Raw genomic sequence first — 25499 nt, forward strand, 5'->3', positions numbered from 1 at the left:
GTGATTTTTATCAGAAGTTCGTACCAAATTCTAGCTGTGTGGTTCTCCACTGACTGATTTGTTGAGGAAATGCCGAAAATTTCAGGGGATAGCAGACTGTCAGAAGGTATTTGACAGCCTGGAATCTGAGTTGACCACTGCCCCAGTGTTATCCACACCTAATTAAACAAAGACATTCAAGGTGACTATCGATGCAAGTAATGTCAGTATCGGTGGTATACTCTTGCATGAGGATGATGAGAAGATGGAAAGATCTATTGAGTATTTTTCCAGAAAATTGAAAAATCATCAACAGAAATATTCCATGATTGAGAAGGTGATCTTGAGCTTAGTGTTGGCATTGCAACATTTCAACATTCATATTACCAGTAATGTGTCTGAGATAATTGTATATTCTGGTCATAAGCCCCTAAAGTTTTTGGAAAAAAATAAAGATAAAAATACCAGACTGTTTGAATAGAGCTTATTATTGCAGCCATTCAATTTAAAAATTATACATGTGGCAGGACGAGACAACATAGTTGCTGACACGTTATTGCAACTTTGATGAAGGAAGATGGAGGCATTCGGTGGAGGGAAATAAAGGACTCAAATAGATTGTAATAGTAAGTGTTTGCATGCTTAGTGTTAACTAATGTATATGTATTGTAGTGTACTAATAGCATAAGGCTAAAAGTTTTTTTAAAAACAAGCCATCTTTGTATAATGATTTTTTTAAAGGGGGAGGTGTGAAAATACTATAACTTTAAAAGGTGTACTTTGTCCTTTTTCTAATGAAGAAAGGTTGAGATGGAGGTGCCAAGCAGTCTGCTGCAAAGCCAATAAAATAACAGATTGTGAGCCCTTGGGTCTTTTTGTAAAGTTGGAAGAAAATCAATCCAGACCCACAGCAATGTAATTGACTCTTAACTGATCTCTGGGCAATTGGAGATGGGCAATAAATACTGCATAGTCAGTCATGCCCTAATTCTGTGAATGAATTTAAAAAAGAAATAGAAGTAGTCTGAAATGGGTGAGGTCATGTTCCCACATAACCAGGATTCTTTTCTGTTTTAGCCTTCAGTCGCAGTTGCTGTAGTCTTGAAGCTGAATGTGAAAGCTTTTATTCCCCTCTATGTTACAGCTAAAAGCTAGTGTTCTCTTTCCTGCTGCTAGAATCGAACATGAGAAAACTATTTTAATGAATTTGTCTTTGTTAAGGATGTGTTTATGGGATGTTACTATATTGGAACAGTTAATATATATACATAATTTTGCTAAGCATTTTGAAAGAGTTACAGTTCAGCCAATTCTTTTCTTTTAATGTTATTTTATCTGTATTTTAATGTAGTGTATGAATAAAGTGTATTTTTTTCTAGCCTGGGGTAGTTTAACCAATCTAGTTGCAGCCAGAACATAACACCTTACACTAACCTTGAAAACAAGAAAAAATTAAAGTCTAGACTAGCTTCTTAATATATTTTAAGGGGTTTGACTGCAATATTCTCCCCACTCACCCTATTCCATCCCAAACCTCATCACCACTAGCCTTGCATAACTTTTGGGCCACCTAATCACTTATTTGGAAACCTCCTCACCTTCACTCCTAGTAATAGCTGTGCCACCACACTTTATATTCCATAATATCTGCCTGTATCGCATTCCTGGAGAAAAAAATCAGCTCACTTTTGGGCAGAAACAATCAAGACAAGTAGTGTCATGGCCATCATTTGGCCCTTCACCCTTTATGAGCAAAGGATCTAGACTCTGCCATTGGACTAGCATCAGAAGCATCCTTACTGCGCGGAGACCCCTGATGGAAGGCTATCAGCCTTGACTTGACTGAGGCTTGCTGACAAAAATGACAAGCTTGCTGGCTTTGCGTCTGTGCTAAATGGCAAATGAAAAACACTAGCCAATACAAGGTGGAGATGAGTACGCAAAGTCAGAACTCAGAGTCAATGAGCACTATGACAGCAAAGAGCCCAGAGATGCAGCCTGATCCAGTCCATGAGCTGGATATATGTCCCTGAGTGCAATGTCCTTGCTGTAGAATTGCAATGATAGTTAGTGCTGCCTGAGGCGCAGCATTAAAGTGCAGATGCGTCCTGTAAGTGAGATGTGCCATGAGGATTCATACAGGCTCACACATGTCAAATGCCAATGTCCACGAACAAGGGATGGGTATAGACAGAGTGCATGGAGTATGACCTATTGGTGCACTGACGTGCAACATGGAGGTTATTTGGAACAAGTGGCAAGCTCAAGTGCTTGGCTTCCATGACAGGTCTGGAATATTAATGAGGTGAACTGGGTCACCTACAAGAACCTTAACATGCATTAATCTCAATTAATTGGCAACACTCAAGTGTTGAAGTGAGAATTTTGCCATGCCGCTTTTTATTTTATTTACTCTTGGGACATGGGCAGCATTTATTGCCCATCCTTAATTACCCTGGAGAAGGTGCTGATACCTTCAGGTGGAGCTGCCTTCTTGAATGCTACCATCCAGATGCTGCAGAATGACCCACAATACCCTTAGGGAGAAATTCTAGGATTTTGGCCCAGCAACAATGAACAACCGGTGATATATTTCCTGGTCAAGATAGTAAGTAGCTTGGAGGGGATTCTTCTGCTTCTATTGTACATCCAGATGGAATTAGTCATGAGTTTAGAAGGTGCTGTTTAAAGATTTTTGGCAAATTTCTGCAATACATCTTAGACAATGTACACACTGCTGCGACTGTCAATGGTAGAGTGAGCTTTTAGATGTGGTGCCAATCAAGGGGTTGTTTAGTCCTGGATGGTGTCAACTTTCTTGAGTTTTGGTGGAGCTGCACCACCCAGACAAATGGAGAGTATTTCATTACATTCTTGATTTACTTTGTGGATGGTAGACAGGGTTTGGAGAGTCAGGAGGTGAGTTCCAGGCCGTAGCATTTTTAGACTCTGACCTGCTCTTGCAGCCACTGTGTTTGTGTCGCAAGTCCAGCTGAGCTTCTTGTCAATGGTAATGCCAAGGATCTTCAAAGTGGTGATAACACCATTGAATGTCTAGGGATGATGATTGGATTGTTTTTTATTGGTGATGGTCATTGCCTGGCATTACTGTGGCACAAATGGTACTTGCCACCTGGCAGCCTAAGGCTGGATATTGTCCAGAACTTAATGAAATTGAACATGGATTGCTTCAGTATCTGAGGAGTCACAAATAGTGCTGAACATGGTGAAATCATCGACGAACATTCTCACCTTATGAAGGAGGGAAGATCATTGATGAAGCAGTTGAAAATGGTTTAGCCTAGGATACTACCCTAAGGAACTACTGCAGAGATGCTGTGGAGCTGAGATGACTGACCTCCAATAACCACAACTATCTTCCTATGTGCCACATATGACTCCAACTAGCAAAGAGTTTGCTCGTAATACACATTGATTCCAGTTTTGCTTGGGTTCTTTGATGCCACACTCAGTCAAATGTGGATTTGATGTCACTCTCACCTCACCTTTGGAATTCAGTTCTTTTATCCATGTTGTAACCAAGACTGTAATTATGTCAGGAGCTGAATGGCCCTGGTGTAGCCTAAACTGGGCACCAGTAAGCAGGTTATTGCTGAGGAGGTGCTGCTTGATAATACCGTTGATGAAACCTTTTGTCATTTTCCTGATGATCAAGAGTAAACTGAATTTATCCTGCTCTTTGTGTACAGGACACACCTGAGCAATTTTCCACATTGTCAGGTAGACTGGGAAGTGGCAAGTTCTGGAACACAGGTGTTCAGTACTATTACTGAATGTTATCAGAGTCATTGTAGTATCCAGTGCCTCCAGCCATTTCTTGATATCATATGGAGTGAACCGAATTAAATGAAGGCTGTTACCTGTAATGCTGTGGACTACGAGACATGACTGGGGTGATTGAGGCTTCTGAAGAGTAAAAGATGGGCAAGATAATCTAAGTGGGCTTCTTGTCCAATTCTTGTCCATATCTCACCATAGCTGAAAATGTGTTGCTGGAAAAGCGCAGCAGGTCAGGCAGCATCCAAGGAGCAGGAGAATCGACGTTTCGGGCCAGCAACACATTTTCAGCTCTGATCTCCAGCATCTGCAGTCCTCACTTTCTCCATATCTCACCATAGCCCATGTCAGGAAGATTCCTGTAGTAATCTACCCTATAGCTAACTCCTGGGTAACTATATAACTTGAACCTTTAACTAACCACGCCCACCACCACCCCCACCGACCCCTGACTATCCCACCTCGTCTGTTGACTGCCTATACCAGACTCACCATACAAACTGCTGAACCCACAATCCCCTCACAACCTAACCTGCCAACACCATCCATCCAGCTGCAATCTTACCTATCCATCTACCACCTTACCCACATATTGCACGATGTTCCTCTAAACTGTTACCCTAACCAGCTTTCACCCTACCCAGTTTTCTCACCCAACCTAAGCTCTTACCTGCACCTCATGAATCACAAACCCAACCCACTTACCTCAACTACTCTACCCAACTCTGTTATCTACCCTACCTACTTACACAACTACATATTCACACAGTCACTTACCCACTCATTCATTCACTCAATCACACCACACTGGAAAGCTGTTTAAATGATCAATTAAGGCAGTGTGGTAGTTATTGTCTACATAGATTTTAGCAAGGACTTTGACAAGATTCTTCATGGCAGGCTGATGTAAATCATGAAGTCAAATGAGATCCATTTTGAACTGGTAGGGTGAATACAGAAGTGGCTTAGTCATAGAAGAAGAAAGTAGTGGTGGAAAGGGTTTTTTCTGACCAGAATCTGTGACCATGGTGTTCCACATGGATCAATGCTGGGACTCCAGTTGTTTGTAATACATAAATGATTTGGAGGAGAATGTAGGTGGCCTGATCAGTAAGTTTGCAGACAGCACAAAGTTTGGGGGAGCTGCATGTAAAAAGGAGGATAGCCAAAGGATACAGCAGGATATAGATAGGTTGGAAACTTGGGCTGAGAACTGGCAGATGGAACTTAATCCAGACAAATTCAAGGTGATGCATTTTGAAAGATCTAATGCAGGAGGGAAATATACAGTGAATGGCAGAACACTTAATAGTATCAATATACAGAGAGATCTAGGTGTACAGGCCCATTGTTCCCTCAAAATAGAATAACAAATGGAGAAGGTAATCAAGATGACATATTGGATGTCAGGGTATAGAGTATAAAAATTGACAAATCATATTGCAGCTGTATAGAACTTAAGTTTGGCCATATTTGGAATACAGTATAGTTCTGGTTGCCACAATACTAGAAGAATATGGAGGTTTTGGTGACCATATAGAAATGGTTTACCAGGATGGATTGGAGGATTGTAGCTATGAGAAGAGATTGGACAAACTTGATTTGTTTTTACTTGAATGAAAAAGGATAAGGAAGTGATCTGATAGAAATTTACAAAATTATGAGAGGCATGGATAGAATGGACAAGTGGAGTCTTTTTCCCATGATAAAATGTCAATTATAAGGGAATAGAAGTTTAAGGTAAAAGGGGAGAGGTTTAAATGAGACGTGAGAGGCAAGTCTTTTATTCAGAGGGAAGTAAGTGCCTGGAATGTGCTGCCAGAGGAAGTGGTGGACGTAAGTATGATAGCAATGTCAAAGAGGCATCTTGACCAATATATGAATAGTCAGGGAATAAAGGGATACAGACCACAAGAGGTCAAATGTTGTCATTTAGAAAGGCATCATATAGTTTCTTTGTTCTTTGTTCTGCAAATTACCTCTGAATAAATATTAGGAATATATTTTGGGAGCATGATTAGTGATGTGACTGTTATAAATGTTTTTATTTTGCATGTATTTGGAATTATCCTTTCACATAGACTAATTCAGGAGTGAACAGAAAGGTGTAAAGATCATCATGGGATCATGAAGCACCATACAAGCACTCATGGGAAAGGCTTATATTAGTGTTTCTTTTCTAGGCCACTGTTTTGCTATCCTGAAAAATAACATTCACCAGCATATTCAATGGAGAGATTGTCCTGTGACCAAAGGCCAAACATGTTGGGACTCTACCCTCTGGAGTTAAGAAGAGTGAAAGATGATCTCATTGGATCATATAGGATTCTTAAGGGGCTTGACAGGGCAAATGCTGAATGTGTCCCTCATGGAAAATTCTAAGACCAGGGGGTAAATCTCAGAATAATCGGGTATCAATTTAAGGCTGAGATGAGGGAAAATTTCTTCTGTCAGAGAATTGTGAGACTTTGTAACTCTTTGCCATAGAAAGCTATTGGTGCAGAAGTTTTGTGTATTTTAAGACTGAGATAGAGAGATCCTTGGTCAGTAGGGAAATTAAGGATTATGATGAAAATGCAGGAATGTGGATATGAGGCGGTTCAAGGGGTTGAATGGCTTACTCGAGTTTCTATTTCTTATGATTTTATGGACTTACTATAACATCCATCCTCTATTCATCATGTGGGTTGCCAATCACAAAAGCTGCAAGAACAACAAAGCCTTTGATGAACAGTGCTTGGATGTTGTGAATGACTCAAAATTTGTTGCCACAACTATTGGCAGGGTTAATGCTACCGATCGTTATTTAAGTACAAATACAACAGCAACTTCAAATGACTACAGATATGCAAATAAATGCAGAAATGCAGAAAATGAGATGTTATTGGACTTGCATTGCTCCACCATTCATTTCATGAAACTAATGTCTTCATTTTCTGGTTCTCAATTTAAAAACATTGAGTAACATAAATTTCCAGTTTTAGCATAATAAAACAAAAAGAACTCGTCACAGGGCATTTCAACTTGGAACTTCAAGTGAGAATATCCTTTTAAGAATGTGTTAGCATCAATTACTGCCAGTTAGTATTTCTGACATTTAATATTAATTATTATAAATATGCAGTCACATTGCTTCAAGTTTCAATAATTTGAAACTTCTAAAATGTAAACGTAATTTTGTTTTCCCAATTTTTTTGTTCTGTATATCTTTTCACTTCTCTCTTTCATTGTCAAAAGTAGAAATTGCAGGAAAAGCTCAGTAGGTCTAGCAGCATCTGTGGAATTAACGGTTCCAGTTGCGCAACCCTTCCTCAGAACAGCATCTGCAGCTCTTCTTGTTTTTATTTATCTTCCTGTCTTAGTTTCCCTTTCTGTATCTGATCTGACATTGAATTTCACCATTCTACCTGATATTTTCTTGTTCACACCTTGCACTGTTCCTTTCATAATCCTTCAATTTAATTAGTTTCTTCCCTTGTTTACTCAGACCTTCATTGTCCTGTAGAGGGCACTGTGCCATTAACATCATAAATTTACAACAAATTGTAAGTCATATTATCATGGAAAATAAACAGATAAGACTTGTTCGAATAATGGCTCAGTGCATAGGACTCTCACCTTAGAGTCCAGAAGGTTAGGAATTCAAGCCAAACTCCAGAAATTTGAACAAATCGTTAGATTGCTCAGATCAACACTGTGGCGCAATACTGACTGTATGCTATTCCAGTGAAGTTGCTGACCTTTAGGGACGCAGATGGTGTAGTGGTTCTGTCTCTATCTCTAAGCCAGCAGGCCTGCCTTCAAGTCCTACCTACTCCAGACCTGTGTTATAACATCTCTGAGCAGTATAATTATAAAATATTTAAACAGGAAAGGCTAACTTTAGCTAATACCGTGAATTATTATAATAATTCTTGAGCTATTGGTATATGAGATAAAGCATGAAAGCATTTTTATTCTGAATATCTCTTCTTGTTTCTTTCTCATCCTTTTCTTATTATTAGTGAATAAACTTAATTTTATTCAGGATGAGCTTTTAGCATTTCAACAGCTGAGAACATACATCTCATTTCTCCATTCTGAAGACAAGTTGTATTGGACTTGAAACTTTAACATTGTTTCTTCTTTCCACAGATGCTGCCAGACCTGTTGAGTTTCTCTAGCATTTACAGTTTTTATTTCTCATTTCTCCATCTATCTCATCCCTGTCTCGATTACATACAAAGCATTTCCTCAGGTGGTCCACGATCTAAGCATCCGTCGCACATGTATCTGGCCCCATTTTATTTTTAAATTTGCCAGTGGCTCAAACTAACAATAACCATGACCAGCAGGAAATCTTTAATCTTAAATGGTTAGCTTATTAGAAAATACTGTTGTAGTTAATTTTGGTAAAAGAATGAAGCTACAAACCAAGCATGTTTGGGAATTAAATGCTGATAAGGACAGAAGATACTTGGATGAATAAAATTCAGTTCAGACTTATAAAATATAATTGCAGTCCCCAGATTGTGGTTAGAATGCTGTCTGTCTTGAGTGGAGTCATTAAGAGTTAAAAATCATACAACATAGAAACCATGATTATGTCGACCAATGAATACCAAACTAAACTACCCATTTACCTGCACTTGGTCCATAGCGTACTGTGCCCTCGTCTTTTAAGTGCTTATCCAGATGCTTATTAAATATTGTGAGAATAACTGCCTTCCTGACCCTCTCAGGCTGCATGTTCCATGCTTCTACCACCCTTTGAAACATTTTCTCTGATTTCCTCCTAAGCACTTGCTCCTCAGTTTAAATTTATTATGTGTGGTTTTAGACATGTCTCCCATGGGAAAAGATTCTTGAGTTCTATCTGTTCATGCCTCTCATAATTTTATATCCCTCAATCAGTTCTCCTGTCAGCCTCTTCTGCTCTCAGGAAAACAAAGGCAGCCTATCCAATTTTTCTTCATAACTGAGACTTTCCATCGCAGACAACATCCTCTTTAGGATATCCTCTTTTGGAGAACAAATGAAGTTTAATTTTTGCTGGTTCTGCTGGCACAACATTTCGACAGAATTTCCCCTTTCCTGGTATGGTATGGAAATAGTAAGGAAATTGGGAAACTATGGTTAGAATGAAAAAAAAGGTTTTCTATGTCAAGAAAATATTTTGTGATTTTCTGCTTCAGATTTAAAGGCAACTTCAGATCCTCATTATTGAGTGGTGACTACATTAGACTAATTCAATTGCATCAAATTATCCATCCAACTCAAATGTGCCACTCAATGGAGCAACTTCCCAACATGTAAGTCAGAGTAAGAATCTGTCAGCGGCAGCTTGCTGATTACTTGTTGCAAACATCATCCATCTCTGTCTTCACCACAATGTTCCATGGATACAATCCTCCTCGACCTTTCATCGATCCAAGTCAGCATAGTCAAACCAATAGCCTCACCACATAATTATTCCTACTCCCAGACCAATTCACACACCACCTCAGCTCATAAACACTTCTGATCTTGAAATTATGTGGTCATGGCATTTTATGGTTGTTCACAGTGTTTATTCACTCTATCATTATTGGAGGCTGGCAGCATCTGTGTCTTGCATTGCTTTTTTGGTGTGAAGGAGAACTCAGTAATTTGTCAAAATGGGGAGCTCTGAATAGTTAAGGGAGTAGAAATATGACATCAGGTTATGTCAATGTAACCTGAAGCATGTTCCAGCAATCAATGCAGCAAGCATACTGCATATTCGATTGCAGGTCAGGGGTAACTCATCTAGAATGAGATTAGGCATTTTTTTTCTCAGAGGGTTAAAAGTCTTTTGAACTATTTCTGAAAAAGTTGTAGAAGTAGTGACCTTGAATATTTTTAGGGTGGACATGTATAGGTTCTTATTGGACAAAGGGGTGGAAAGTTATCAGGGATTGGCATTAGGAATTTGAGACTACAATCAAATGAATCATTATCTGACTTCTAAAGAAGAATCATTGGATGTGAAATGTTAACTCTGTTTCTTAAAGAAGAACAGTACAATAGAGAACAGGCCCTTTAGCCCACCAAGCCTGCACTATCACTAAACTAATATCCTTTTGCCTCTACACAGTCTGCTTCCTTCTATCCCCCGCCAAGTTATATAAATATCAAGATGCCATTTAAACATTGCCATTATGTCTGATTCCATCACCTCTTCTGGCAGCGCAGTCCAGGCACTTATTACCCTCTCTATGAAAAACTTACCTTTCACACCTCCTTCAAATTTACCCATTTTTATCTTAAAACTATGTAACCTAGTAATCGATATTTCTACCCTGTGAAAAAGACTCTGGTTATCCATTCTATCCATACTTCTCATAATTTTGTAAACTTCTATTAGGTCTGTTTTTCCTCTTAGTTTTACTGGCTTTAGTCGCACTCCTTCTTAGTCATTTTACTTGCTGACCTACTGCTCTGGTTCCCACACCTCTGTTATGCTAGTTTAAGCCATCCCAAGTGGCACTAGCAAACCTTACAGCCAGAATATTGGTGCCACTCCAAGTTTCGGTACAACCCCTACATCTTGTATAGGTTCCATCTGCCCTGTAAGGCATCCCAATGATCCACAGATTTTCTCTCCAAGTGTTGTGCATGATACCCAAAAGACTGAGAGGAATCTCAAGAAATTTCCTTTTGACCATCAGTAGCACATATTTCAGATTGAGTGTAGACCGCTAACTAGCCAGGAAATTCTTGAGAAACCTGCAGGACAACATTGAACCTGCAAGAGGCGGAGCGTTGTGCAACTTTTCTCATCAGATCACTGTGCTGTGAGGGACAGTGAACCTGTGAACGGCCCATTACACATTATCCAGCCTTGAATAGCAGTGAACCTTTTACTCCAGAGATGTGTAGAATTATCACAAGATTCCATGATCTCACTGGTGTCGATTGACATGTGCTGGCCACGCCCTAGCACATTGCTTGCACATTATATGTAGCCTCAGTGTTGCCCATATTGATGTACAATGCCTTAGCTGATATCCTAAATATCATGGTTCTAGGATTCATGATTTCTGATGCTATCTACAATCAAGAAGATGTTGCTTGTGAAAGATGAGCAATGCTTGGCGAATACAGCATTTTCTCATCTTTAGGCTGTCTAAAGAGGCTGTTCATCTCTGACAAAGGTGGAACTCAATAGGTCTGGCAGTGAAAAAGATACGAGAGTAAACAGCTTAAGCCTGGAAGTGGAGGTACACTTATAAAAGTACGATGTTATTTTCAATTATGCATCACTTGTGACACCCCCTAATGTTTTTGCCTTCTTTTTCCTCTCACTAAATCTAAATGCAGTCCCAACTGCAGCAACTGGAGTGGAGGGAGACTGTTCTATATTTGACCCTGTAAACCTGGAAACTTGGGAAGTCAACCCAGAGATATTTTGGCCTACAGGGCCTAGACTGATTCAGAGTTTCCTGTCCAGATGCAGACTCACCCTTCTCAGCTAGATCTCTGCAGTAATTGCAATCACAGGCAGTAGCAGGTGGTAGGGAACCTCTGCAGTGCACTGAGAAGAATCATCTGTGGTTCTTGTGTGTGGTACCTCCTCCTGGAAGGGGCATCTGCTGTGAGATCAAGGTCCCTCATACACCTCTCACCCTGACATTGAAACTGAACACCTATGATTAGAGTAATGCAGTGCATTTTTATAGAGAGCCACATGTAGACCAAAGTCATCCTGAAAATGTTGGTGGGCTCCTTTAGCCTTCAAACCTGTCTGCTGCTCCTGCACCTATTTGTGCATTTCAACAAAATCATTCATGATTAAGACCATGTGGTTGCCCTTTGCCTGACACCAAGCAGGTGCCGGGTCTCTGCAATCGTCTGAGTGCCAGCTTGGTTGAGAATGTCTTCCTAAAACAGTTGAGGAGATGTGCTAGTGATGTGCCCAGCCAAATGTGTGCCTGAGAGAGAACCAATATAGGTCTCTGAGCTGGTGGAGATAATGTTTGAGCACAACAGTGTAAGTTCCTGGCTTATAGCATCAGAACTGGTGTGCAGTTGGACTGTAAATATGGTGCCAACAGTACAAACAGTATTGGTAGTAGTGACCACTTCTGAATCTCCTGCCACACGATTACATGAGCAGGGCACCAAAGTGTCCAATTGCATAATTAATGAGGTGAAGAAAAAGATCTTGTGAGGAAAGTCATTGCAAGCCACAGATCGTGTTTCATGAGTCTCATTTGACAAAGCACTATAATTCGGGAAGCAATAGCACAGTGATACTGTCACTGGACTCTTAATCCAGAGACCCAGGAAATATTCTGAGGACCCTGGTTTGAATCCTGCCAGGGTAGATAGTGGAATTTGAATTCCATAAAGATCTGGAACTAAGAGTCTAATAATAATCATTGTTGATTGTCGAACAAAACCCATCTGGTTTACTACTATCCTTTAGGGAAGAAAACTGCCATCCTTACCTGGTCTGGCCTACATGTGAGTCCAGAGCCACAGCCATGGGGTTGACTCTTCACTTAAGAAAACGTAACAAATGTTGGCTTAGCCAGTAATGCCCTCATCTCATGAATGAATTTTAGAAATGGCATTAATTCCACTCTTGAAAACAGCCTAGACCTCCTTTTCAGCAGATAGGATGAATCCTGGACACATTTCTATATAATTCTCAATGACAGAAAACATATCCAACTATCACGTGCTGCTTACATTAGTTCATGCAGTCCCATTGTTTTTTTGTTGCATTGAAAATTAGGACAAGCGGACTCTGAGAGAGTTTAACGGTGAACATACAGAGGACATGTCTCTTGCCAAAACTATTATACCCCCCCACACTTATTATTAATAGACAGCAAACTAGGTATGGGAAGGTTCTGTCTCACAAACTTGATTGAGGTTTTGAAGAAGTGACAAAAATGATTGATGAGGTTAGGGCAGTAGAAATTGTCCATATGCACATTAACACAACCTTTGACAAGGTCCCTCATAGCAGGCTGATGGATGCAGAACTAGCTTCATCATTAGAAGACAGAGAGTTGCGGTGGAAAGGTATTTTTCAGACTGGAGATCTATGACCAGTGGTGTTCGAAAGGAATCAGTGCTGGGACCATTTAGGGTGTAGGTTTGCTCACTGAGCTGTAGGTTTGATATCCAGATGTTTCATTACCTGGATAGCTAACATCATCAGTGGTGACCTCCAAGTGAAGCGAAGCTGTTGTCTCCTGCTTTCTATTTATATCTTTCTCCTGGATGGGGTTCCTGGGGTTTGTGATGATGTCATTTCCTGTTCATTTTCTGAGAGGTTGATAGATGGCATCTAGATCTATGCGTTTGTTTATGGCGTTGTGGTTGGAGTGCCAGGCCTCTAGGAATTCTCTGGCACGTCTTTGCTTAGCCTGTCCCAGGATAGATGTGTTGTCCCAATCGAAATGGCGTTTTATTTCATCCATGTGTAGGGCTACGAGGGAGAGAGGGTCATGTCTTTTTGTGGCTAGCTGGTGTTCGTGTATCCTGGTGGCTAACTTTCTTCCTGTTTGTCCTACGTAGTGTTTGTGGCAGTCCTTGCATGGAACTTTGTAGATGACATTGGTTTTGTCCATGGGTTGTACTGGGTCTTTTAAGTTTGCTAGTTTTTGTTTGAGCATGTTGGTGGGTTTTGTGCTAATAGGATTCCGAGGGGTCTTAGTAGTCTGGCTGTCATTTCTGAAACTTCTTTGATGTATGGTAAGGTGGTTAGGGTTTCTGGCTGTGTTTGGTCTGCTCATCGTGGTTTGTTCTTGAGGAATCTGCGCACCATATTATTTGAGTATACATTCTTCTTGAATACGTTGTATAGGTGGTTCTCTGTTTTCTGAAGTTCGTCTGTGCTGCAGTGTGTGGTGGCTCATTGGAATAGTGTTCTGATACAGCTTCTTTTGTGTGTGTTGGGATGGTTACTGGTGTAGTTAAGTATTTGGTCAGTGTTTGTCGGTTTTCTGTATACGCAGGTTTGTAGTTCTCCGTTGTCCTTTCTTTCGACTGTGACATATAGGAATGCATCCAGAATACTCAAATAATACAGTGCGCAGATTCCTCAAGAACAAACCACGACGAGCAGACCAAACACAGCCAGAAGGGGGAGGTGTGGATTGGAGGGAGGATTTTCAGAGGATACTGCAGAATATAAATAGGTTGGTGATATGGGCAGAGACATGGCAGGTGGAGTTTAATTCAGACAAATGCAAGGTGATATATTTTGAGAGATCTAATGCAGAAGGGAAGTATACAATAAACATCAGATAATTTAGTAAATTCAACACACAGAAGTATCCGGGCATACAGGTCCACATTTCCCTGTAGGTGAGAACACCAGTGAACAAAGTGGTCAAGAAGATATATGACATGCTTGCCTTCATCGGTCAGGGTATAGAGTGTAAAAATCATCAAACAATATTGCAGCTGCATAGAACTTTAGTTAGGCCACATTTAAAATATTGTTTACAGTTCTGATTGCCACATTACCCCCTGAACAATATGAAGGCTTTGGAGAGGGTACAGAAATGGGTTACCAGGATGTTGCCTGGTTTGGAGGATAGTAGCTATAAGGAGAGATTGGGAAAAAGTGGGAACTGCGGATGCTGGAGAGTCACAGTCAAAAAGTGTGGTGGTGGAAAAGCACAGCAGGTTAGGCAGCATCCAAGGAATAAGAGGGTCGCCATTTCAGGCATTAGCCTTTCATCAGGAATGTGGAGGGGAAGAAGGCTGAGGGATAAAAAGGAGGGTGGGGTGGGGCTCAACGAAGGTAGATGGGAAGACAATAGGTAAATGCAGGTGGGGCGTGATTGTGATAGGTCGGTAAGGAGGATGGAGGGGATAGATGGAAAGAAAGATGGACAGATAGGACAGGTAAAGAGGGCGGTGTCGAGTTCGAGGGTTGGATCTGGAATGAGGTGGGGGGAGGGGAGATTTGGAAACTAGTGAAGTCAATGTTGATGCCATGTGGTTAAAAGATCCCAAGGTGGAAGATGAGACATTCTTCCCCAGTCGTCGGGTGGCAGAGGCCCAGAATTGTATGTCCTGGGTGGAGTGGGAGGAGGAGTTGAAATAGTCGGCCACAGGTAGTAGTGTTTTTTGGCGCAAGTGCCTCAGAGATGTTCCCTGAAAAGCCCTACGAGTTGGTGTTTTGTCTCCCCAATGTAGAGGAGACTACATCAAGAGCAATGGACACAGTAGCGGGGCGGCATGGTGGCTCAGTGGTTAGCACTGCTGCCTCACAGCACCAGGGTCCCAGGTTCAATTCCAGTCTCAGGAAACTGTCTGTGTGGAGTTTGCACGTTCTCCCCGTGTCTGCGTGGGTTTCCTCCAGGTGCTCCGGTTTCCTCCCACAGTCCAAAGATGTGCAGGTCAGCTGAGTTGGCCATGCTAAATTGCCCGTAGTGTTAGGTGCATTAGTCAGAGGGAACTGGGTCTGGGTGGGTTATTCTTCAGAGGGTCGGTGTGGACTTGTTGAGCCGAAGGGTCTGTTTCCACACTGTAGGTAATCTAATCTAATCAGGTGAGGTGGGTATACATGCAGGAAAATCTCTGCCAGATGTGAAAGGTCCTTTGGGGCCTTGGATGGAGGTTGGGGGATGGTGTGGATGCACGTTTTATACCTCTTGCAGTGGCAAGGGAAGGTTGCTAGGTGTGGAGGGTGGGTTGGTGGGGCGAGGGGGGAGAGTGGTCCTAAGAAGAGAATAACAGAGTGAATGCAGATAGGGGTGGGGAGGGAAATATGTCTCTGGTGATGGGGTCTGATTGTAGGTGGTGGAAATGACAGAGGATAATATGCTGTGTCTGGAGATTGGTGGGGTGGAAGGTGAGGACCAGGTGGGTTCGATCCTTGTTGCTGTTGGAGGGGTGGCTTTCAAGGGCACAGGTGTGAGGAGATGCCCCGGAGGGCATTATTCACCATGTGGGAGGGGAAATTGTGGTCATTGAAATAGGAGGCCATCTGGGATATCCTGGAGTGGAATTGCTCTTTCTGGGTGTAGATACAGCAGAGGCAGAGGAGTTAGGGGTAAGGTATCATGTTTTTACAGGAGCGGGTGTGGGAGGAGGTGTAGTCCAGGTAGCTGTGGGAGGTGGTGGGTTTTAAATGGATGTCAGTGTTGAGGCTGTCACCAGAGATGGAGACGGAGAGATCCAGGAAGGGGTACCGGATGGTCCAGTGAACTTCAGGTCATGGTCGAAGGTGTTAGTGAAGTTGATGAACTGTTTAACCTCCTCGTGGGAGCACGAGGTGGCACTGATACAGTCATGAATGTAGCAGAGGAAGTGGTGGGGATGGTGCCAGTGTAACTGCAGAAGATGGACTGTTCCATGTATCCTATGAAGAGGCAGGCATAGCTGGGGCCCATGTGGGTGCCATGGCTACCTCTTTGGTCTGAAGGAAGTAGGAGGATTCGAAGGAGAATTTTTTGAGGGTAAGGACCAGTTCCGCCAATTGAATTGGTGTGTCGGTAGAGTGGTTCTGGTTGGGTTGGTGCGAGAGGAAGAAATGGAGACCTTGGAGGCCTTTGCCATGGTGAATGGATATGTATAGGGACTGGATGTCCATGATGAAGATGAGGTGTTGGGAGCCAGGGAAACAAAAATCATGGAGGAGGTGGAGGGCGTTTGTGGTGTCCCAAATACATCTGGGGAGTTCCTAGACTAAGGGTGACAGCATGGTGTTGAGATATGAGGAGATACATTTGGTGGGGCAGGAACAGGTGGAGACAATAGTAGACTGGGCAGTCAGGTTTGTGCATTTTGGGGAAGAGGTAGAACTGGGCAGTGCGCAGTTGCAGAACTATGAGGTACAAGGCTGTGGATGGGAGATTCCTGACAAGAGTTTGGACAAACTTGGTTTGTTTTCACTTGAACGTCAAATAATGAGGGGCAACCTGATAGAAGTTTACAAAATTATGAGAGGCATGGATAGAATAGATTGTTAGAGTATTTTCCCCAGGGTAGAAACCTCAATTACTCGGGAAAATAAGTAAAAGTGGGTAAGGTAAAGATGATGTGAGAGGCAGGCTTTTTATACAGAGGGTGGCAAGCACCTGGAATGCGCTGTCAGGAGTTATTAGAGGCAGATACAATTGCAATGTCTAAGAGGCATTTTGACAGATTTATGAATAGGCAGGGAATAGAAGGATATGGACCACTTGGAGTCAAAAGATTTTTAGTTTCAAAAGCTATCATGTGTGGATGATAGTGGATCAAAGTATGTGTTCCTATGGTGTACTCTTCTTTGTTCTTCCTTTGCAATGAAATAAGAAAAATGCTTGAAAAATGCAAAAATGCAAAAATCTTAGCCTGCTGGACACACTTTCCTCATTCCTGAAGAAGGGCTTATGCCCGAAACGTCAATTCTCCTGTTCCTTGGATGCTGCCTGACCTGCTGCGCTTTTCCAGCAACACGTTTTCAGCCCTGCCAATGGGAATCCTTCCATGGACAAGGCAGTGGTATGTAGGAAAGCATACATATCCAACATCCACTGATGTTGAGGGCTGTTGGATCTCAATCTCCATTTCAATTGCCAAACTTTCAGTGTCGGGAGAATGAGAATGCCACATTCAATCAATATGGCAACACGGTTTTGTGCAGGGAAAGTCATGTCTTACATTTTCTCAGATAGAATTTTCTGAGCAAGTGACAAAGTTGATTGATGAGGGTAGGGCTGTAGACATCGTTTACATGGACATTAGTAAGGCGTTTGATAGGGTACCCCATGGTCGGCTGATGGAGAAAGTGAAGTCGCCTGGACCCCAGGATGTACTCTGGCTGGGCAGCAAGAGACAGAGAGTCTCAAAATGGAGAACTGTGACCATAGGGATCCATGTTCAGACCACTGTTGTTTGTGATATACATAAATGATCTGGAGGAAGGTATGGGTGGTCTGACTACCAAGTTTGCAGATGCCAATAAGATTGGTGGAGTAGCAGACAGTGAAGGGAACTGTCAGAGAGCATAATATAGAAGGATTAAGAGTTGGGCAAGGAATTGGCAGATGGAATTCAATCCAGTCAAATGTGAGGTTTGGAACATTTGGAAGATCCAATTCAAGCACAAACTATATGGTACATGAAAAGCCCTGAGGAGAACTGATAAACAGAGAGAGATTTGGGTGTTCAGATCTATTGTACCCTAAAGATGGCAACACAGGTCGATAGAGTGGTCAAGAAGGCATGCAGCATGCTTTCCTTTATTGAGTACAAGACTTGGCAAGTCATATTACAGTTGTAAGGGACTTTGGTTCAACCACATTTGGCATACAGCATACACTTCTAGTCACCACATTACCAAAAGGATGTGGATGCTTTGGAGATGGTGTGGAGGAGGTTCACCAGGATGTTTCTCAAAGGAAGGGTGCTAGCTATGACAAAAGGTTGAGTAGATTAGGATTATTTTCATGAGAAAGATGGAGGTTGAGGGGGGGAACCTTATTGAAGTCTACAAAAACATGGGAGGTATAGACAGGGTGGATAGCAAGAAGCTTTTTCCCCAGACTAGGGTCTCAGTTACTAGGGGTCACAATTTCAAGGTGAGAGAGGAAACATTTAAGGGAGATATATGTGGAAAGTTCTTTAAGCAGCAGGTGGCTGGTATGCTTTGCCAGCGGAGGTGATAGAGGCAGGCACAATAGTGTCATTTAAGATGTATCTAGACAGATATATGAATGGGCAGGGTAGATGGATACAGATCCCTAAAAAATAGGCAACAGGTTTAGATAGAGGATTAGAATCAGCGCAGGCTTGGAGGACTGAAGGGCCTGTCCCAGTGCTGTAATTTTCTTTGTTCTTTGTTTTTGGATGGAATGAGAATGGTACGCATAGTCCCTGAAGGCTAAGCCAGATATGAGCTCTCCATCTGCAGCAGTTAACTTACTGTCAAGTGAGACATGTCATCAACCTGGGGCTCAGCATGGCCCTGACCTTCCATAGTCTTCTGATTTTCAATGGCATTAGTTACCTCAGCCTTCCTTGGCTACTCACGCAGTTCTGTGATATGCTTAGTTATGTGCTCCATTCTTAACTCTGCTGATGAAGTGCAGTCCACATAGAACATAGAACATTACAGCACAGTACAGGTCTTTCGGCTCTTGATGATGCACCAACCTGTGAAACCAATCTGAAGCACATCTAACCTACACTATTCCATTTTTATCCATATAACTATCCAATGACCATTTAAATGCCCTTAAAGTTGGTGAGTTTACTACTACTCTCGGAATAAAGAAACTACCTCTGACATCTGTCCTGTATCTATCACCCCTCAAATTAAAACAATTTTCCCTTATGCTAGCCATTGCCATCCTAGGAAAAAGGCTCTCACTGTCCACCCTATCTTAACCCTCTGATTATCTTATATGTTTCAATTAAGACACCTCTCAATCATCTTTTCTCCAATGAAAACAGCCTCATTCCTTGTAAGACCTTCCCTCTATACCAGGCAGCATCCTAGTAAATCTCCTCTGAACCTTTTCCAAATCTTCCACATCCTTCCTATAATGCGGTGACATGAACTATATGCAATACTTTAAGTGTGGCCGCACCAGAGTTTTGTCCAGCTGCAGCATGATCTCATGGTTCTGAAACTCAATCCCTCTACCAATAAAAGCTAACATCCCATATACGTTCTTAACAACGCTATGGCAACTTTCAGGGATCTATGTACATGGACACCGAGATCACTCTGTTCATCTACACTACCAAAATTCTTACCATTAGCCCAATACTCTTTATTCCTGTTGCTCCTTCCAAAGTGAATCACCTCACCTTTTACTACATTAAACTCCATTTGCCACCTCTTGGCCCAGCTCTGCAGCTTATCTATGTCCCTCTGTAACCTACGACATCCTTTGGCATGATCCACAACTCCACTGACCTCAGTGCCATCTGCAAATTTACTAACCCATTCTTCTACACTCTCATCCAGGTCATTTATAAAAATGACAAATAGCAGGAGCCCCAAAACAGACCCTTGAGGTACACCACTAGTAACTGAACTCCAGGATGAACATTTCCCATCAACCACCACCCTCTGTCTTCTTTCAGCTAGCCAATTTCTGATCCAAATGGCTAAATCACCCTCAATCCCATGCCTCCGTATTTTGTGCAATAGACTACCATGGGGAACCTTATCAAACACGCTACTGAAATCCATATGCACCACATCAACTGCTTTACCCTTATCCACTTGTTTGGTCACTTTCTCAAAGAACTCAATAAGGTTTGTGAAGCATGAACTACTCTTCACAAAAGTGTGTTGACTATTCCTAATAACCTTATTCATTTCTCAATTATGATAAATCCTATCTCTTATAACCTTTTCCAAAATTTTACCCACAACTGATCTATAATTACCAGGGTTGTCTCAACTCCCCTTCTTGAACAAGAGAACAACATTGCTATCCTCCAGTCTTCTGGCACCATTCCTGTAGACAATGATGACATAAAGATCGAAGCCAAAGGTCCTGCAATCTCCTCCCTGGCTTCCCAGAGAATCTTAGGGTAAATCCCATCCAGCCAAGGGACTTACCTATTTTTACAGTTCCCAGAATTGCTAACACCTCTTCCTTGTGCACCTCAATTCCATCTATTCTAGTAGCCTGTATCTCAGTATTCTCCTTGACAACATAATCTTTTTTCCAGTGTGAATACTGACGAAAAATATTCATTTAGCGATTCCCCATCTCCTCTGACTCCATGCACAATCTCCCACTACTGTCCTTGATTAGCCCTATTCTTACTCTAATCATTCTTTTCTTCCTGACATGCCTGTACAAATCCTTAGGGTTTTCCTTGAACCTATCTGTCAATGACTTCTCACGTCCCATCCTGGTTCATCTTAGCTCCCTCTTTTGGTCTTTCCTGGCTAACTTGCAACTCTCAAATGCCCTAACTGAGCCTTCACATCTCATCCTAACATAAGTCTTCTTTTTCCTCTTGACAAAAGCTTCAACTTCTTTAGTAAACCATGACTTCCTTGTTTGACCACTTCCTCCCTGCCTGACAGGTACATACTTATCAAGGACACGCAGTAGCTGTTCCTTGAATAAACTCCACATTTCAAATGTTTCCTTCCCCACCCTATGTATCCTAAATCTTGCCTATTTGCATTATAATTGCATTTCCCTCAGCTACAACTCTTGCCCTGCGGTATACAACTATCTCTTTCCATTTTTAAAGTAAACATAACTGAATTATGATCACTATCACCTAAGTTCTCACCTACCTTCAAATCTAACACCTGGCCAGATTCATTACCCAGTACCAAATCCAATGTGACCTTGCCGCTTGTTGGCCTGTCTACATACTGTGTCGGGAAACCTTCCTGCACACACTGGACAAGAACTGACCCAACTAAAGTACTCAAACTATAGTATTCCCAGGCAATATTTGGAAAGTTAAAGTCTCGCTTAACAACTACCCTGTCACTCTCATTCCTATTGAGAGTCATCTTTGCTATCCTTTCCTCTACATCTCTGGAACTATTTGGAGGCCGTTAGAAAACTCCCAACAAGGTAAACTCTCCTTTCTTGTTTCTAACCTCAGCCCATACTACCTCAGTAGACGAGTCCTCAAATGTCCTTTCTGTCACTGTAATACTGTCCTTGACTAACAATACCACACCTCCCCGTCTTTTACCATCTTCTTTGTTCTTACTGGAACATCTAAATCCCGGACCCTGCAACAGCCATTCCTGTCCCTGCTCTATCCATGTCTCCGAAAAGGCCACAATATCGAAATCTCAGGTATCAACCCATACTGCAAGTTCACCCACCTTATTCCAGATGCTCCTGCTGTTGAAGTAGACACACTTCAAACCAACATCTTGCTTGCTGGTGCTCTCTTGCGACCTTGAAACCTTATTTCTTACCTCACTACTCTCAACCTCCTGGACACTGGAACTACAATTTAGGTTTGCACCCCCTTGCTGAATTAGTTTAAACCACCCCGAAGAGCATTAGTAAATTTACCTCCATGGATATTGGTATCCCTCTGGTTCAGGTGAAGACCATCCTGTTTGTCAAGGTCTCACCTACCCCAAAAAGAGCCCCAATTATCCAGGAATCCAAATCCCTCCCTCCTGCAAGATGCCTGTAGCCACGTGTCAACTCCTCTCTCTCCCTTTTCCTCGCCTTACTAGCACATGGCATGGGCAAAAAAGCAGAGATAACAACTCAGTTTATTCTAGCTCTAAACGTCCACCATAGCTCCCTGAATTGCTGCCTTAAATCCCCATCCCTTTCCCTACCTATGTCATTGATGCCTGTGTGGACAACGACTTGGGGTTGCTCCCCCTCCCCCTGATGGATCCCAAAAACCCAATCAGAGACATTGTGGACCCTGGCACCTGGGAGGCAACACACCAACCATGAGTCTGTCTCGTTCCCACAGAGCCTCCTATCTGTCCCCCAACTATGCAGTCCTCGATGACAAATGCTCTGCTCCTCTTTCCTCTCCCCACAGGGGATCCCTACACTGCCTGCCTGATTTCTCTTTATCCTCTGAGAGGGAGGCTATTTTCCAGTTTTTCCAGCTGTCTACACCTTGGCATGGCCCTGACTTGAATGAAACAATGGATGGATTGAAGAATTAAGGACTTGCTATTGTACCATCCCGATGATTCCTACTGAGGATTTTAATATATCCAGTGACTCAATGGCTCACATATGCCAGCTGCACCCTTGGCCACTCAGCCACTCACATACTGGTATTTATAATTCTACTTCACCATTAATGATATAGTGGCCAACCTGGTGCACTGCAAGTTTCAAGTCCATCTCCTTCAGAAGTTAGATTTGTCTTCTGAAATGTGACTTTGTCCGAACAGCATGTCTTTAGGGATACCTGTTTACCACTCAGTGCCAATGAGCAAATCATGTTCAATGCAGATGTCACAAGTTTTCAGTTCCAAATTGCTCAAATAGTCCTTTCTCTTTAGAACTGTGGCCATTCCAAATTTTGTTGAAAAAAATGTAAATACATTTTCAGTGGTAAGTTTTTATTATAGTTTTGATCTTAACATCATAAAATCAAAGCAGTAGAGGGAGAGAAACCACCCAAAAGGAGGCATGGCTTTGTTTGATTGGTTGGACTGTTTAAGGTATACTGAAGTCATAAAAGAATTCAGTACACTCATATTGTGTATATATAAACCACAGCCTTAGTTTCTATATGTAAAGCAATTTCTTTCAGAACTTTTATTATATCGGGAAATAATCACGTGTACAACAAATTTTCCTCCATTTTTATTTGTTTTTGTCATGAAATCATTTGATCAAATAATCCAGGGGATATATCATAGATCTTGTTGCTTGTGAAAGGCACCATATAAATCATTCTATTCACACATAAATGGCATTGATCCCCTCAGCATGTGAGCTATAAAGCATCTAAGAATTACTTCTACATTCTAAAATAATATTCTACATAAATGTCAGCTATGATGGGTGATTACCATACAATGCAACCAAATTAAAAATGCATACACAGAAAACTACATCTCTCATGCCAAACAATAATATGATATCTTGCAAAAATCATCACTTCCACTGCTATTCACAAACTGATGTGCTTTCAGATTTCTTTGACTGAGAGTGTGGTGAAGAAAGGGTCAACTGAAGCATTCCAATGGGAATTGGATCATTTACTGGAAAAGGGAAAAAATGCGGAGCTACTGGGAGAAGGCAGGGGAGTGAGTTCATGAAGTAGCTTGCTCCTTTTGAGGGACATGACAGATTGAAGGGCATCATTCCATGCTATAATCATCCTAAAACTCTATTGTTTTAACTTATAGAATCCTACCAAATATTCTTCCACTTGTTCAGTGCTATTATATTTGAATAAAAGCTCTCTATTTCAGTGACTGGCTCCTGATTCTGATTTTAAATATCTCATAACTGTCCACTCTGTCTACTACATCAACAGTAGTATAACTTTAATTATGCTACTTGCCCATGGCCTTAAAAGCTTGCTGATCTTCTGCCATTTTAAATTTTACTGAAACTGTCATGTTAACAATGTATTCTTCCATACTTTTAGCCCAGACAAAAAGAATTATGAGAAAATTTAATAAATTTCAGAGTTGTTGTCATAAAACAGCACTAACAAATATTTACAGACCACCTTCCCATCTCTTCAAACAATATATAACTGGAAGAGAATTATGCTATTATAATCTAATTGAGTTACATAAGATATAAAATGTTCATACAAATAGCCCTACAATTTTTTAAAAATATTGTCTCTTTTTTTCTTGCTACTGGAAATTATCATGATGTTTATTAGCAACAAATGTCAAGTCAAATCAGTGACCACAATGCCAAATATCATTGGGATCCAACAAAAAAAAATGAAATTACTGACAGCAAAATGAGCTAAAAAATCTGTGCCAAAACTGCCCTCTTGATTTGACTTAAAACCTACATATGCTAATTACAGTAATTTCAACCGTTACTAAATAATGTTTTGCATTGCACCTTTAGATCTCTCCTTAACTATTAATCCAAATAAATAACAAAATATAGTAGAATTTTAAATCATGTGATTTTTGGTTGCTAGCTGTATGTTTACAGCAGATTGCATTCTGCTAGTTTAATTTTGAAACATAGAAATAATTCTCAACTATTCATGTATTAATATACAGTGCAGGCATAGTACAGCTAAGAAAGAATTTCACAGATCCTGGGTAAAGATGAACATATGGGATTCCTAGCCATGCTATAGGCTAGGTGGCACAGTGGCTCGAAACTGAGTTTGATCCCAACTTTGAGTGATTGTCTGTGTGGAGTTTGCACATTCTCCCCGGGTCTGCATGGGTTTTCTCCAGGTGCTCCGGTTTCCTCCCACAGTCCAAAGATGTGCAGGTTAGGTGACTTGGACATCCTAAATTCCCCATAGTGTTAGGCACATTAGTCAGAGGGAAATGGTTCTGGGTGGGTTACTCTTTGGAGATTTTGTGTGGACTTGTGGGGCCAAATGGCATGTTTCCAGCCTGTAAGGAATCTAATCTGTTCGAAGAAGCTGGTATGCTTACGAATGAGTGCTCCATTAGTAAATTTCAGAAGTGAATGGATAGCATGTTGAAGAGGTAAAGAAAATTTATTATACTGTTTGATATGTATCAATGTTTATTTTGTTTGATTTGGTAACCACTTTACTATACACCAAGAGGTTGTGACTTGACATGCTGAATAAAATGGGTGATAGCAAATTGGCAGCCCATTTCTCAATTTTTCAAATCTTTACTTTCATTGAAGTCATGGAAATAAAATTTGGGAGAGATGTAAGCAAGTTGCTGATTCGTGTTCCCAGTCATTTAGGATGTTTGCCAAAAATACTGTTCCAAGGTATTGTGAGGCATGATGTTTATCTACACCAATCTACTAATATTTGAAATTTACAATATGAATTTCATTTTGTCCCAGGCATAGCAAGAATTTCAAAACTAAGTTGTCTGTTCTTATGCTTCATGTGAATTGACTATTGGCAAATTATGATAATTTGTATTTTCTCAGACTTGTATTTTAGATATGTTTAGGTTTTAGGGTTGTATACTTGAAAGAACAGGACATATTTGCACAGGACTGAAAATATGTTGCTGGAAAAGCGCAGCAGGTCAGGCAGCATCCAGGGAACAGGAGAATCGACGTTTCGGGCATAAGCCCTTCTTCAGGAATGAGGAAAGTTTGTCCAGCAGGCTAAGATAAAAGATAGGGAGGAGG

General features: G+C 41.4%; 1 protein-coding gene across 6 annotated transcripts in view; it reads left to right on the top strand.

The window, feature by feature from the left end:
• xkr4 (XK related 4) overlaps positions 1–25499 on the top strand; it is a 518298-nt gene that overhangs the window by 432859 nt on the left and 59940 nt on the right. The window contains exon 3 of one of the 6 annotated variants that reach the window (XM_043688367.1): positions 507–559. The exons of the other annotated variants lie outside the window; for them this stretch is intronic. Coding sequence (XP_043544302.1) covers positions 507–547 — 41 coding nt within the window. The 3' untranslated portion in view covers positions 548–559. Of the gene's footprint in view, positions 1–506; positions 560–25499 lie in introns of those variants that run through there. 6 annotated transcript variants of the gene reach the window in all.

Source organism: Chiloscyllium plagiosum, chromosome 4 (assembly GCF_004010195.1).
Source record: "Chiloscyllium plagiosum isolate BGI_BamShark_2017 chromosome 4, ASM401019v2, whole genome shotgun sequence".
NCBI lineage: Eukaryota > Metazoa > Chordata > Chondrichthyes > Orectolobiformes > Hemiscylliidae > Chiloscyllium > Chiloscyllium plagiosum.